The 13,487-nt window shown below is 57.3% G+C and overlaps 1 protein-coding gene across 4 annotated transcripts in view; it reads left to right on the forward strand.

The window, feature by feature from the left end:
• Nucleotides 1–13,487, forward strand: part of MYH7B (myosin heavy chain 7B) — a 43,819-nt gene that overhangs the window by 28,069 nt on the left and 2,263 nt on the right. For all 4 annotated transcript variants that reach the window (XM_029916804.1, XM_029916805.1, XM_029916806.1 and 1 more), the window contains 25 exons: nucleotides 275–373; nucleotides 876–979; nucleotides 1,133–1,271; nucleotides 1,577–1,695; nucleotides 1,787–1,936; nucleotides 2,091–2,261; nucleotides 3,420–3,599; nucleotides 3,691–3,823; nucleotides 3,911–3,987; nucleotides 4,426–4,513; nucleotides 4,714–4,831; nucleotides 6,630–6,753; nucleotides 6,859–6,995; nucleotides 7,725–7,980; nucleotides 8,919–9,161; nucleotides 9,773–9,949; nucleotides 10,055–10,200; nucleotides 10,546–10,636; nucleotides 10,716–11,105; nucleotides 11,700–11,826; nucleotides 11,915–12,033; nucleotides 12,125–12,321; nucleotides 12,463–12,812; nucleotides 12,899–13,023; nucleotides 13,124–13,239. In XM_029916804.1, the coding sequence (XP_029772664.1) occupies nucleotides 275–373; nucleotides 876–979; nucleotides 1,133–1,271; nucleotides 1,577–1,695; nucleotides 1,787–1,936; nucleotides 2,091–2,261; nucleotides 3,420–3,599; nucleotides 3,691–3,823; nucleotides 3,911–3,987; nucleotides 4,426–4,513; nucleotides 4,714–4,831; nucleotides 6,630–6,753; nucleotides 6,859–6,995; nucleotides 7,725–7,980; nucleotides 8,919–9,161; nucleotides 9,773–9,949; nucleotides 10,055–10,200; nucleotides 10,546–10,636; nucleotides 10,716–11,105; nucleotides 11,700–11,826; nucleotides 11,915–12,033; nucleotides 12,125–12,321; nucleotides 12,463–12,812; nucleotides 12,899–13,023; nucleotides 13,124–13,239 (3,976 nt within the window). The remainder of the gene's footprint in view (nucleotides 1–274; nucleotides 374–875; nucleotides 980–1,132; nucleotides 1,272–1,576; nucleotides 1,696–1,786; nucleotides 1,937–2,090; nucleotides 2,262–3,419; nucleotides 3,600–3,690; nucleotides 3,824–3,910; nucleotides 3,988–4,425; nucleotides 4,514–4,713; nucleotides 4,832–6,629; nucleotides 6,754–6,858; nucleotides 6,996–7,724; nucleotides 7,981–8,918; nucleotides 9,162–9,772; nucleotides 9,950–10,054; nucleotides 10,201–10,545; nucleotides 10,637–10,715; nucleotides 11,106–11,699; nucleotides 11,827–11,914; nucleotides 12,034–12,124; nucleotides 12,322–12,462; nucleotides 12,813–12,898; nucleotides 13,024–13,123; nucleotides 13,240–13,487) is intronic.

The following is a 13,487-nucleotide window of genomic DNA, read 5'->3' on the forward strand; positions in this document are numbered from 1 at the left end:
GTGGATGAAGGAATGTAAGCACAGATGAAAGAAGGACATATGAAGGCCCCTGCCCACAGACAGACCTACAGACACACATACACATCCCCACCCTGTGACACTTGCCCTGATGGAGACACTTCTCAGTACGTGCTGGCGTGTGTGTGGGCACAGCGCCTCTCTCCACACCCCTGGCCCTCATGGACACCTTCTCCCTGCCCCCTCAGCTCTGTTGGGGTGACCGACTCTGGGGAGGTACAGGGGGAAGGTAGGCTAGTGCCCCTCTTCCCCCCAGATCTCCTGGAGAAGTCGCGAGTGATCTTCCAGCTGCCTGGTGAGCGTGGCTACCATGTCTACTACCAGATCCTCTCAGGGAAGAAGCCAGAGCTGCAGGGTGAGGGCCAGGGGTGGTCAGAGTGGGAGTCAGAGCCCATGGGGCTGGGAGGGACTGCCCCTCCACTCCTTAGCTGGGGCTCCTTGTTATTGCTGAGCTCTCTCCTTATACTGGAGAACAGGCCCCCAGTGTCAGGGCCCTGGCAGGGCTGTCCCTCGTTCTGTCCTGAGACTGGAGTGGCCCCATCCAGCACCAAAGGGGAAGCAATGGCTCTGTCTAGGCCCAGGTACCCACTCTTGCAAGTCCCTCAAGGGCAGAGTGTGATTTTCCCTGTGCCCTAGAACCCTGCAAAGTGACTGGGCTCATTCCTCAGAGAACCTGAAGAAAGGAAAACCATGGGCATGGGGGAGGGGTGAGAAACTCAGCTACAGAGCAGTCCTGGGAGGGCCCTAGAGTCCCCTGCTAGGGTGGTCCCCGGAACCTTCCATGCTGGGATGGGAGGGAAGGAGAATGGCTGGGGGAACACAGCTAAACCCACTGTGCTTCTCTGCATGTCTCACAGATATGCTGCTTCTGTCGATGAACCCCTATGACTACCACTTCTGCAGCCAGGGCGTCATCACTGTGGACAACATGGATGATGGCGAGGAGCTCATGGCCACGGATGTACGTCTCTGGTGGGAAAGGGTCAGGTGGGGGCGCCTGCAGTGTGCGGACGTGTGGGGCCAGGGGGAGATCAGGGAGCAATCACAGTGCCCTTATCTTGGCTGCCCCCTAGAGAAGCCCAGACTTCTCTAATCCTTCTGTCCCCGGCTGCAGCATGCCATGGACATCCTGGGCTTCAGCGTGGATGAGAAGTGTGCCTGCTATAAGATCGTGGGGGCCCTCCTGCACTTTGGCAACATGAAGTTCAAGCAGAAGCAGCGGGAGGAACAGGCTGAGGCTGACGGCACTGAAAGTGAGGGGGCCTGACCCTCGCTTACCTGGTCATCATCTTGACCCTGATTCCAGTGTCCTGTCCATGACTATTGCCCTCAATCCTTGTCCACAGCCTATGACCTAAGTCTTACCTGGCCTTGATTATAACCCCTGACTTCTCAATCCCCAACCCTCCCCCTTCTGAGTCATACAGTTTGCCTGGCCTATACTCAACCTCTCCCTGCGTCCCTCTCCTAACCCCAGGCAGAGACCAGTAGTGCCCCCAGGTGCCCATATTCTTGCCCTCCTCCTCCTTCACCACCACCCCGGTGTGTGCCCTGCCAGGTGCTGACAAGGCTGCCTACCTGATGGGAGTCAGCAGCGGGGACCTCCTCAAAGGCCTTCTGCACCCCCGAGTGCGTGTGGGGAACGAGTATGTGACCAAGGGCCAGAGTGTGGAGCAGGTGAGCCATTCACAGTCCAGCGCCCACATGGAGACTGTGGAGCAGGGTCCCCTCCTTGCCAGGTCCCAGCCCAGTCTCTCTACACCTCCAGGTGGTGTTTGCCGTGGGGGCTCTAGCCAAGGCCACCTATGACCGGCTGTTCCGATGGCTGGTATCACGGATCAACCAGACGCTGGACACCAAGCTGCCCCGCCAGTTCTTCATTGGGGTCCTGGACATCGCCGGTTTTGAGATCTTTGAGGTGAGAATGGGCCTACACCCCTGGGCTCTGTTCTTTCCAGCGCGGAGGACCATGGGTGGGCCTCCGCCTGGAGGTGGGGGTGAAGTCACGCACATACCCATTCCTCCGTGGTCTCCCCATCCGTGTCTGCTGAGCCCGGGATCTCCCTCTGCAGTTTAACAGCTTCGAGCAGCTGTGCATCAACTTCACCAACGAGAAGCTGCAGCAGTTCTTCAACCAGCATATGTTCGTGCTTGAGCAGGAGGAGTACAAACGGGAGGGCATCGACTGGGTCTTCATCGACTTCGGCCTGGACCTGCAGCCCTGCATCGACCTCATCGAGAAGGTGGGGCCTGGGGCAAGGCCATCACAAGGGCGGGGAGGATGTGGGTGTGGCGAGTGAGCAGACATGAGCGTGTGCAAGCACCCAAGTGTGTGTTTGGTGGTGCATTGGTGTGAGCTTGTGTGTGTGTGTGGCAGTGACTGTGTGTGTCTCTGTTCATGCGTGTGAATGCAGTGTGTGCATCGGGTGTGAATAGGTTTGTTGGAGGTTGTAGGAATGGGTGTTGGTGAGTACGTGTGAGTGTGCACCCAGCCCCGCGGACAACAGCCCATCATGGGCACGCACGATTTTGCAGTTCATGAGGCCCTACTGCAGCCACAATTTCACTGGACCTGCCTGGGGGCAGGCAGGGGAGGGTATGTCTGCTTCTTTATTTCATTGATTACATCTCTTTCCCCATTGTACAAAGACTGCAAGAAAGAAAAATCAAAGAAAATCTGAAAACTCAGGAGTAAAGGGGGAAAAAAGTTTGTCCCCTAACCCTACCATGGCCTGAGGTTTTCTCCAAACCCTTTATCCTGGACGTGCATTTTCTCTGATAGACACAGACTAATTTCCCATCTTTTTCTCTGAAAATGTATATTGAACATTGAACATTGTTGAAGAAGCCACAATAGTTCATGCAACAGGTGATTTTAATGCATTTCTGCATTCTGCTGCTTTTGCATATTTGGGTGGTCAACAGTTTTTGCTGTGAGATCAGCACTGAAAGTTTTCATTTTGACACTTAGCAGGTTAGGAAATTGAGGTTCGAGGGCCTCCATGCTAGTAAGTGAAAAAGCCAAAATTTGAACTTAGCTGCCTTTTTTCCCCTTGTACCATGTGTGTTGTGTATTTGTGTGTGTGGGAGAAAGGGAGAGAGAGAGAGACACCACAGACATCAGCAGGCGGGTACAGAGATGCCAGTTTGAGTTTGTGCACCTGTGAACACAGAGGATCACCCTGCGAATCGTGTGGAAGGGGGCTCGAAGCCAAGCAACAAACTTCTCTTTTGGAAGACGATTCCTGGACACGTATCTGGTTTCTGTTCACTCCCAGCAGATGGCTGAGGGTGGGGGTCTGGGGAAGCTTCCACAGGGAGGGAGTCTGGGCTATGGGATCCAGCCCAGCTGGGATAGGCTGGCTTGATGATGGCTCTTTAAACTTGTTCCCTGTCCCTAGCCATTGGGCATCCTGTCCATTCTGGAGGAGGAGTGCATGTTCCCCAAGGCCTCAGACGCCAGCTTCAGGGCCAAGCTCTATGATAATCATGCGGGGAAATCACCCAATTTCCAGCAGCCACGGCCTGACAAGAAGCGCAAATACCAGGCCCACTTCGAGGTGGTCCACTATGCGGGTGTGGTAGGTGCCTGTTAGAGTCCCAACCCTTGACCCCCTTTCTCCTTCCTCCTGGTTCCCCCGCCTTGCTCAGCACCTGTCCGGTCTCTGCCAGGTGCCTTACAGCATCGTGGGCTGGCTGGAGAAAAACAAGGATCCGCTGAATGAGACAGTGGTCCCTATCTTCCAAAAGTCACAGAACAAGCTCTTGGCCACCCTCTATGAGAACTATGCAGGGTCCTGCTCCAGTGAGTATACAGAGGGACAAGGTCGTCATTCTGTAAGGCACTCACAGAGCGACATCCCCTGGGTGACTGGTCCCATGTCTCTCCTAGCCGAGCCCCCCAAATCTGGAGTGAAAGAGAAGCGTAAGAAGGCAGCATCTTTCCAGACGGTGTCCCAGCTGCACAAGGTGAGGCCCAGTCGGGCCCCTGTGCAGGCCCTCACCTGCCAGCCTCCAGCCCCTTCCCTGGTCCTTGCTCTGTCCCCTGCACCCTGGGCGGGCGGCCGTTAAGACTTGCAGTGATGTTTAACTCCTCTCTCGTGAACATCACAGCAAGTCTGTGCTGCTTCCCGTCCGCACGCTGCCTGGGCAGGGTTTGGGGGTGATGGGGTGAGAGCCACGGGGCCTGTGGGAGGTATGGGGATTGGGTGGGGGAGTGAAGATTTTGGTGACAGTGACAGGGCCCCAGTCAAGAAGAGGGAAGAGGGTCCCAAGGAACTGTGCAAGGAAGGATGTGCAGAGGCACACTTAGATGCCTGACTCGCCAGTCCTTAGCAGGCTGATCCACTATGGTTTCCAATTCTGCTTCTTGCCCCTCTTGTGCCTTCTCCCTCTCCCCACCCCCAGGAGAACCTCAACAAGCTGATGACCAACCTACGGGCCACACAGCCCCACTTTGTCCGTTGCATTGTCCCAAACGAGAACAAGACCCCAGGTAGTCACCCCAGGGCTGGGTTGGTGGGGTGAGATCATTGGTGGGAGGGGACAAGGCAGACTTAGAAGCTGGGCCTTCCCTCTTCTCGGCGCCCATACTGTCTCGAAGAAAGCCCCTGTGTGGGCTCTTCGTCTTTCTATGGGGCATGAAGGTGTATCCACTGACTTCTAACATTTCCCTTTAACACCCACCACGACCAGGGGTCATGGATGCCTTCTTAGTGTTACACCAGCTGCGCTGCAACGGGGTTCTGGAGGGGATCCGGATCTGTCGCCAAGGATTCCCCAACAGGCTGCTCTATGCTGACTTCCGGCAGCGGTGGGTGTCTGCCTGCCCAGCCTTGGCTCCTCACCCCCCTTCCTGCTCCTCCACAGCCACCTTCCCCCTTCCCCTACCCAGGGGGGAGGCAGCAGCCTGAGGAAACAGGAATGGCACACACTTAAAGCCACAGGGATCTAAGGGTTGGGATTCCAAACACTGAACATGGACTGGGAGGGCGTCTCGGTGGGAGATGGTGGTGGCTGAGACAGGGGTGGGCTAGGGGAGTAGCCAGCAGCTTCAGGTAAGTATTTGAGGGGCAGCCAGTAGGCCGTGTCGATGGATTGAATAGGGAATAAGAAAAAGACAAGGGTGATCCCAGATTTGGGGCTTGAGCAGCTGGGGAGTTGGTGGTAAATAATGCTGAGGGTTTTTTCATATTTTGGAGTGGGGAGGGATAGTGGATTGAGTCCCACTTTGGCCAAGTCAGGTTTGAAATGTCTCCAGCTGAAGTTCAAACAGAGAAGTCAAAGGGGGGCAGGCAGGATCTGGATATGGGTTTGGGAGTCGGGTGAGGGGCCCTTCAGGCTAGACTTTGTGTAACGCCAGTCAGTGCTGTTAGCTCCTTCCCCTTCCCTGTATGTTTGACTTTGTCAGCTACATGTGTCCATGCCCGCCCCCCGCCCCCAAGTACCCGCGGTCGTGCACACGGACTTACTCATGCCCGTTGACACAAATACAGTGGGAATGCTTCCACGCGTGTGCATGCTTGCTCTCTTGCTCGCTCTCTCCTCCCCCCACCACCTTTGTTTTGTGAGTTTGTTTTCACATAAGAGAGATTCTCCTTGTCAGCAGACAGAAGTCTGCACCATCTCTTTTTTCTTTTAATTAAGACTTTTTTTTTAAAGAGCAGTTTTAGGTTCACAGCAAAATGGAGGGCAAGGTATAAAGAGATTTCCCGTATACTTTTACCCACCTCCCCTAACAGCCTCCCCCATGATCAGAATCCCCGACCAGAGTGGGACAATTGTTACAGTGGCTGGGGACAGGAGAATCACCCGAAGTCCATAGTTTACGTTAGGGTTTGCTCGTGGCGGCCTACAAATGTGTGGCCTTGAACAAATGTGTAATGACATGTGGCATTATTCCTTTTGTTCTGGCTGTAAAATATCCCAGAGTCTAGTGAACCATGCTTTATCAGCCCCCTGGTGAGGGGCCTTTTGTGTTTCTCTGACCTTCACGCCATGGTCACAGCGACCTGGACCCACAGAAGTGGACGTGCTGGGCGGCCTTCCTCTAGTTTAGAATTCTTCCTCTCAAATGTTCTTTTGGCTTTGATACACTGCACCATATCACCTTCTTTATATTTTTTGCCTTTTAAACAATAAGATGAATTATAAAAAAAAATTGTAAGTTAAAAAATTAGAAGTGTTGCACCCCTGTTGTAAATCTATAATCTCTTTTTTTAAGTTTATTTGTTTGATTATTGAGACAGACAGAGTGCAAGCAGGGGAGGGGCAGAGAGAGAAAGAGTGAGAGGATCCTGAGCAGACTCCGCACTATCAGTGGAGGGCCTGACATGGGGCTTGAACCTAGGAACCATGAGATCATGACCTGAGCCGAAATCAAGAGTCAGATGCTCAACGGACTAAGCCACCCAGGCCCCCAATACTAGACTCTTAAAGAACTTAATTAGTGAATGCATCTAAACGCAACCCAAGGTTTGTAAGCAGAATGTAGTCAGTCCCCAGTGTTGCCATGCTCCCCCACTGGAACCTCTGGCCTCTGGGAGGCCCTCGAATATTCCTTTGCTCCCTTGCCCAGCCCCCTCCTCAGCAGCCCTCCCCTGCTCTCCCAGGTACCGCATCCTGAACCCCAGTGCTATCCCAGATGACACCTTCGTGGACAGCAGGAAGGCCACAGAGAAGCTCCTGGGCTCACTGGACATTGACCACACCCAGTACCAGTTTGGCCACACCAAGGTCAGGGCACATAGGACACAGGGCTGACCCAGGAGTGGGAGGTCACACTGGACAGGAGACACGCAGGTGGTTGGGGGTTACACCTGGTGCACCCCCCACCCCCAGGTGTTCTTCAAGGCTGGGCTTCTAGGCATCCTGGAAGAGCTTCGTGACCAGCGTCTGGCCAAGGTTCTGACCCTGCTACAGGCACGGAGCCGGGGCCGCCTCATGCGCCTTGAGTACCAGCGCCTGCTTGGAGGCAGGTGTGTGTGTGGGGAGGGAGCAGGGGACAGAGGTAGGGGTGTGACCACCATACCCTGGCTGCCAGGGTCACCAGGCTCTCCATACCCTGTCATATTATCTCTCATGTGGGTCCGATTATCTCCTGTGGCTGGTTAGGTGTCTTTGAAGGAGCAGGGTCCTGTCTTCTGCCCCTCAACTGCCAGTTTCCATTTTGTCACCTCAAAATCAGGATAAGATCACCTTTCTCTCCACTCCAGGCCACTCAGAGTTGTAATAATGACTACCAGTGTTTCCAGGCCCCAGGCAGGAGGCTTTTTTTTCTTTTTCTTTTTTTTTTTTGCATTATCTTGGTTGAAGTGCCAAACAGTCCCCAGGAGGTGGGCACTGTGATTAGAGTCCATCAGCAGAGAAGCCCTCTGTGTCCGACAACCAGTCACAGCTGGCTAGTGGCGGGGAGGCTGGGGTGTGAGCCCAGGCATATGACCCAGAGCCCCAAGTATATCGGGGTACATTCCTGGTTTCTTTAGAACATGTGTAAGGGCCACTAGCACATTTAGGGCTTCTGAGCACTTGTCCTGGAGACAGACCCATTTCATCCTGGGCCTGTCTCTCTCCCCACCTCACTGTTAAAGCAGAGGCGTTTAGTGCGTGTGGAGCCCAGCCCAGGGCAGGTGCCCAGGAATGTCAGGGCCGTTACTGTGAAGGGGCAGTGCCGAGCCTCCTGGCCATCTGTGGCTTCCCCTTCCCAGGGATGCCCTGTTCACCATCCAGTGGAATATCCGCGCCTTCAATGCCGTCAAGAATTGGTCATGGATGAAGCTCTTTTTCAAGATGAAGCCATTACTTCGCTCAGCACAGGCCGAGGAAGAGCTGGCGGCCCTTCGGGCGGAGCTGCGGGGGCTGCGAGGGGCACTGGCTACTGCGGAGGCCAAGCGCCAGGAGCTGGAGGAGACACACGTCAGTGTCACCCAGGAGAAGAATGACCTGGCCCTGCAGCTGCAGGCAGTGAGTCAGGAAGAGGGAGGGGTTTCTCTTGGTGACCTGTGCCCCTCTGGCACCCCATAAAACCCCAGGCTGCTTTGAGGAAACACCACAACCAGACCCCCAGCCTGGGTGGACCTGGTGTGCTATGGGTGCTCGGCATCTGGATCTTTCTTCCTTGTCCCAGACGTGCCATGAGATGAGAGGCCTGTGGGCTCTCATCCCTGTCAGGGTCAGTCAGTCCCATGTCCTGATGCTCCCACCCTGTGCTAGCTTGGCTTCCTGCTACAGTTGCAGTGGCCCCCCATCTCCCCAGCTCTCTCTTCCTTGCCATCCCCGAGACAGACCCAGGCTGCCTTCTCTGGTGAAGGGCCATGAAAACCCAGGTGGCAAGTAACAGTAATGGCCAGAGAGCAGGGATCAAGGGTCTGGAATCTCCCCCAGTACCCCCAGCCATTCCTTCCGTCTGCAAACACTATGAGTATCACCTGTGTGCCAGCCCCATGGTCACTCTGGGGACATGTTAGTGGGAAGTCAGGCCTGTGGGCACAGAACTCACGCTAGTGGGCAAGTAGGGGTGAGGAGACGGTGAGGCGGAAGAGAATACCCAGGGCGATCACGGCACTGCCGCCTGTCCCCTTGGAAGGCCGCGGCCCAGAGCTTCTCTCCAAGAGCCTTGGTTTAGGCCTCTCTCTGGGTTGTCCCAGGCTGTCTGACGTTCCCCTCCTGTCGGTGTCACTTCTATCCCTGCCCATCTCTCTCTGAGCCCTCAGCCCAGCACACTTGAGCCCCCTTGGGGCCAAGAGCATGTCATGGGCATTCCTTGGTCCCCAGAGCCCAGCTGAGCTGGGTGTCAAACCACTGCATGGACAAGTGAACTTTTTTCTCCGGGGCCTGACCTGGTGTCCCTCGGCGGGTTTACCTGGCCCTGGCTCTGTCCCATTCCCCATGTCCCTCTCCAGGAGCAGGAAAACTTGGCGGATGCTGAGGAGCGCTGCCACTTGCTGATCAAGTCCAAGGTGCAGCTCGAGGCGAAGGTGAAGGAGCTGAGTGAGCGGCTGGAAGACGAGGAGGAGGTGAATGCTGACCTGGCTGCCCGCCGGCGCAAGCTGGAGGACGAGTGCACAGAGCTCAAGAAGGACATTGATGACCTGGAGCTGACACTGGCCAAGGCCGAGAAGGAGAAGCAAGCCACAGAGAACAAGGTGTGGGCCGGGCCAGTGGGGGAAAGGCCCCAAGACAAGAGGCCGGCTGTGGGGCCAGGCAGCTGCTGTTCTCCATCCGGCCTCTGTGATGCCCCTGCTGGGTGGCCCCGGGCAGGTCACCTCTTCTCTGTGGGCTTCTGTTTCCTCCTCTGTCAAGTGGGGTTAAATCCAGCACTTCCCCCATTAGGGTGGTTGAGGATTCAGTGTGGGACCCGCTTTTGCTTGCACTCAGCACAGGGCATTGTACACAGCAGGTGCTCAGCAAATGCTAGCATTTTGTCATCCATCCTGGTTGGTAAGGCCGTCGAGGGCAGGAAGCCCCTTTCCCAGCTCTGCATCCCCGGGGTGCCTCGATGCCTTCTGCCACTGACCCCCTAGCACAGCCCCCACGTGGTTCATGGGCCGGGAATATGGACTCATTATACAGGAGGGAAAGAGGGGCTCGCTCAGGTGCTCCCAGCGGAAACCAGGAAAAAGTAGCTGACATCTGCTAATCGAGGCTCAGAGTGAAACGACAAGCCCAAGGGCCCCTAGTTGGAAGGGGTGATTGCTGTCACCTGGCATGGTGGCTGCCAGGTGTGAGGGGCATTCACACAGTGGCTCTGGCACAGGTGAAGAACCTGACAGAGGAGATGGCGGCACTGGATGAGTCCGTGGCCCGGCTGACCAAGGAAAAGAAGGCATTGCAGGAGGCCCACCAGCAGGCCCTGGGTGACCTGCAGGCTGAGGAGGACCGCGTGAGTGCACTGGCCAAGGCCAAGCTCCGGCTGGAGCAGCAAGTGGAAGATGTGAGTCCTGGCTGCAGCAAGGGCCCGTGTGGTGGGACAGGGACAGCAGGGCTGGTGGCTCACTGGGCCTGGGTGCTGAGCACGCCTACCCCTCCTGCCCCACAGCTGGAGTGCTCCCTGGAGCAAGAGAAAAAACTGCGCATGGACACGGAGCGGGCAAAGCGCAAGCTTGAGGGGGACCTGAAACTGACGCAGGAGTCAGTGACGGATGCTGCCCAGGACAAGCAGGAGCTGGAGGAGAAGCTTAAGAAGTAGGTGTGGGCTGGGCAGCAGCAGACCAGACCCCCTGGCCAGCAGGCGGCCTCATGAGCCTGTACCCTGGTTCTCCCTCTGGGCTCTCCAGGCAGTTCTGCTTTACTGCAGGTGTTGAACGTGTCGGGTTGAGATGGGTGCTACTCAAGGACAGTCGTGTCCTGCCTTCCTTGCCCAACAGTCCTGGCCAGGCTCTGGTGGGCGGTGGTTTGAGAGGGAACACAGATGTGAAATTGCTGAGGGCTTGGTGCCTCAGGCAGGGAGGAGTGAGACTGGAGGACCAGGGGACTCCAGGCAGGTTGATGGGAGGACTCAGGCTTGCTCACAGCCCCCTCCACCTCCAGGAAGGACTCCGAGTTGAGTCAGCTGACCCTACGGGTGGAGGATGAGCAGCTCCTCGGGACACAGCTGCAGAAGAAGATCAAGGAACTGCAGGTGTGTGGGGCACAGGGGACTAGAAGGGCCAGGGCCAGAGGCACGCAGAGGATTACTGCTGCCGTCTGCCTGTCCCCAGGCTCGGGCGGAGGAGCTGGAAGAGGAGCTGGAGGCGGAGCGGGCGGCTCGGGCCCGCGTGGAGAAGCAGCGGGCAGAGGCTGCCCGGGAGCTGGAGGAGCTGAGCGAGCGGCTGGAGGAGGCCGGCGGGGCATCTGCGGGCCAGCGCGAGGGCTGCCGCAAGCGCGAGGCCGAGCTGGGCCGGCTGCGGCGGGAACTGGAGGAGGCGGCACTGCGGCACGAGGCCACGGTGGCTGCCCTGCGGCGCAAGCAGGCCGAGAGCGCAGCCGAGCTGGGTGAGCAGGTGGACAGTCTGCAGCGGGTGCGGCAGAAGCTGGAAAAGGAAAAGAGCGAGCTCCGCATGGAAGTGGATGATCTGGGCGCCAATGTTGAGACTCTGGCCCGTGGCAAGGTGTCTGCCTCTTTCCTGAGTCCAGCGTTCTGACTGAGCTCTGGTCCCATACCTGTCTAGACTCTAAACTGATCCTGACTCTAGCACTGGCCCTACCCCCTGACCCTGTACCTGATCCTGATCCCTAACCTATTCACCTGTCATCCAGCCCCAACCCCATACTGGCCCTGACCTCAAACCCTGACTCCTAACTCTGGGCCCTGACTCCAGGTCATTTTTGATTCAGCATCTAATTCTAACCTCGGTCCTGACTGGTCCTGTCCTGAATCCCAGCACCCAGCCTTGACCCCTGACCTTTGTACCACCTAATCCTGACAGCTGACCTCTGAGCACTCTACAGCTGAAGTCTGAACTGACTTTAGACTCTAGTATCCTAACCTCACCCTGGCCCTCTCACTTCTGACACCCATCTTTTAAAGCCAAGGTCCAGCAGTAGAATCTCTGACCCTGAACTTGGGGCTCTGCTTTCCCTTTGATTCCTTGGCTCATGTCTAGCCTTCTAGTTCCCACTCCCGGGGTCCTGGCCTCTGATTGGCAGCTCCAGACACTGCCTTGTGATTCACACTTGTTCTGACTCCTGATCCTGGATCCCAGGCCAGTGCTGAGAAGCTGTGCAGAACCTATGAGGATCAGCTGAGTGAGGCCAAGATCAAGGTGGAAGAGCTGCAGCGGCAGCTAGCAGATGCCAGCACTCAGCGTGGGCGGCTGCAAACTGAGAGTGGTGAGGCCAGGGGGCTTGGTGGGCCACCCTGGGACCTCGGTGCTGCCCCTCACCCTCCTGACCTCCAGGCTTACCCCTCCGCCTGCAGGGGAGCTGAGCCGCCTGCTGGAGGAGAAGGAGTCTCTAATTAGCCAGCTGAGCCGGGGGAAGGCCTCGGCCACCCAGAGCCTGGAGGAGCTGCGGAGGCAGCTGGAAGAGGAGAGCAAGGTGGGCTGGCCACCTGCTGCCACAGAGCAGGTAGGGTGGGCACTGGGGCCACTGGCCTGGCCCAATACTGAGGTCACTGAGGTCCCTGCAGGCCAAGAGCGCGCTGGCCCATGCCGTGCAGGCTTTGCGGCACGATTGTGACCTCTTGCGGGAGCAGCACGAGGAGGAGGTGGAGGCCCAGGCCGAGCTACAGCGGCTGCTGTCCAAAGCCAATGCCGAGGTGGCCCAGTGGCGGAGCAAGTATGAGGCAGATGCCATCCAGAGGACAGAGGAGCTAGAGGAGGCCAAGTGAGTGCCTTAGCAGCCTGGCTGTCACCATGTAGGGGTGACGCCTGAGCCTCTGAGCTGTTGGGGTAAGGGGAAATACGGAGACCTCTCTGCCGGCTTCCTTCGACTAGGCGGTCCATACTGTCCACTCCCTTGGCCTAGAAAGAAGCTGGCACTGCGGCTGCAGGAGGCAGAGGAGGGAGTGGAGGCCGCTCACGCCAAGTGCTCATCACTGGAGAAGGCCAAGCTGAGACTGCAGACGGAGTCAGAGGATGTGACCCTGGAGCTGGAGCGGGCCACCTCGGCGGCTGCCGCACTGGACAAGAAGCAGCGGCACTTGGAACGGGCGCTGGAAGACCGGCGGCGGCAGGAGGAGGAGACGCAGCGTGAGCTGGAGGCTGCCCAGAGGGAGGCCCGGGGCCTGGGCACTGAGCTCTTCCGGCTGCGGCACAGCCACGAGGAGGCACTTGAGGCCCTGGAGACACTCAAGCGGGAGAACAAGAATCTGCAGGGTATGATCTGCTGTGGGGTCACTGAGGGTGCCCTGCTGTGGCCACCAGGGATCAGGGGTGAATGAGGTGCCCTGTACATTCTGCAGAGGAGATCAGTGACCTCACAGACCAGGTCAGCCTCAGCGGGAAGAACATCCAGGAGCTGGAGAAAGCCAAAAAGGCTCTGGAAGGGGAGAAGAGTGAGCTCCAGGCCGCACTGGAGGAGGCTGAGGTCAGAGACTGGCCACAGGAGCAGGGAGGGCACTGAGCTGCTGCTTCCCTGGCCTCCCCTCTTGGGTAACATGCTCACAGCCCCTGTGCTCATGCTCCAGGGAGCCCTGGAACTGGAGGAGACCAAAACTCTGAGGATCCAGCTGGAGCTCTCCCAGGTCAAGGCTGAGGTGGACCGGAAAGTGGCCGAGAAGGATGAGGAGTGCACTAACTTGAGGTAGGGCGGCCAGGGCCACCCCAGATCCCCTCCTCCTCTAGAGGCTAATACCCGTCCCGTCCCAGCTACCTGAGGGCAGGAGAAAGGCAGGCAGGCAGTGTGGGCAGGGCCCCTCTCTATGCACAGTCACTTCGTTTGCCCCTCCCATGGGCCCCTCTCAAGGTCAGGACTATTGTCCCCAGTCTAGAGGCTAAAAACTTCAGAGGCTAAAGGACGTGCTCAGCATTGTACAGTGCAGGTAACAGCCA

The sequence above is a fragment of the Suricata suricatta genome, chromosome 12 (genome assembly GCF_006229205.1).
Source record: "Suricata suricatta isolate VVHF042 chromosome 12, meerkat_22Aug2017_6uvM2_HiC, whole genome shotgun sequence".
Lineage (NCBI taxonomy): Eukaryota > Metazoa > Chordata > Mammalia > Carnivora > Herpestidae > Suricata > Suricata suricatta.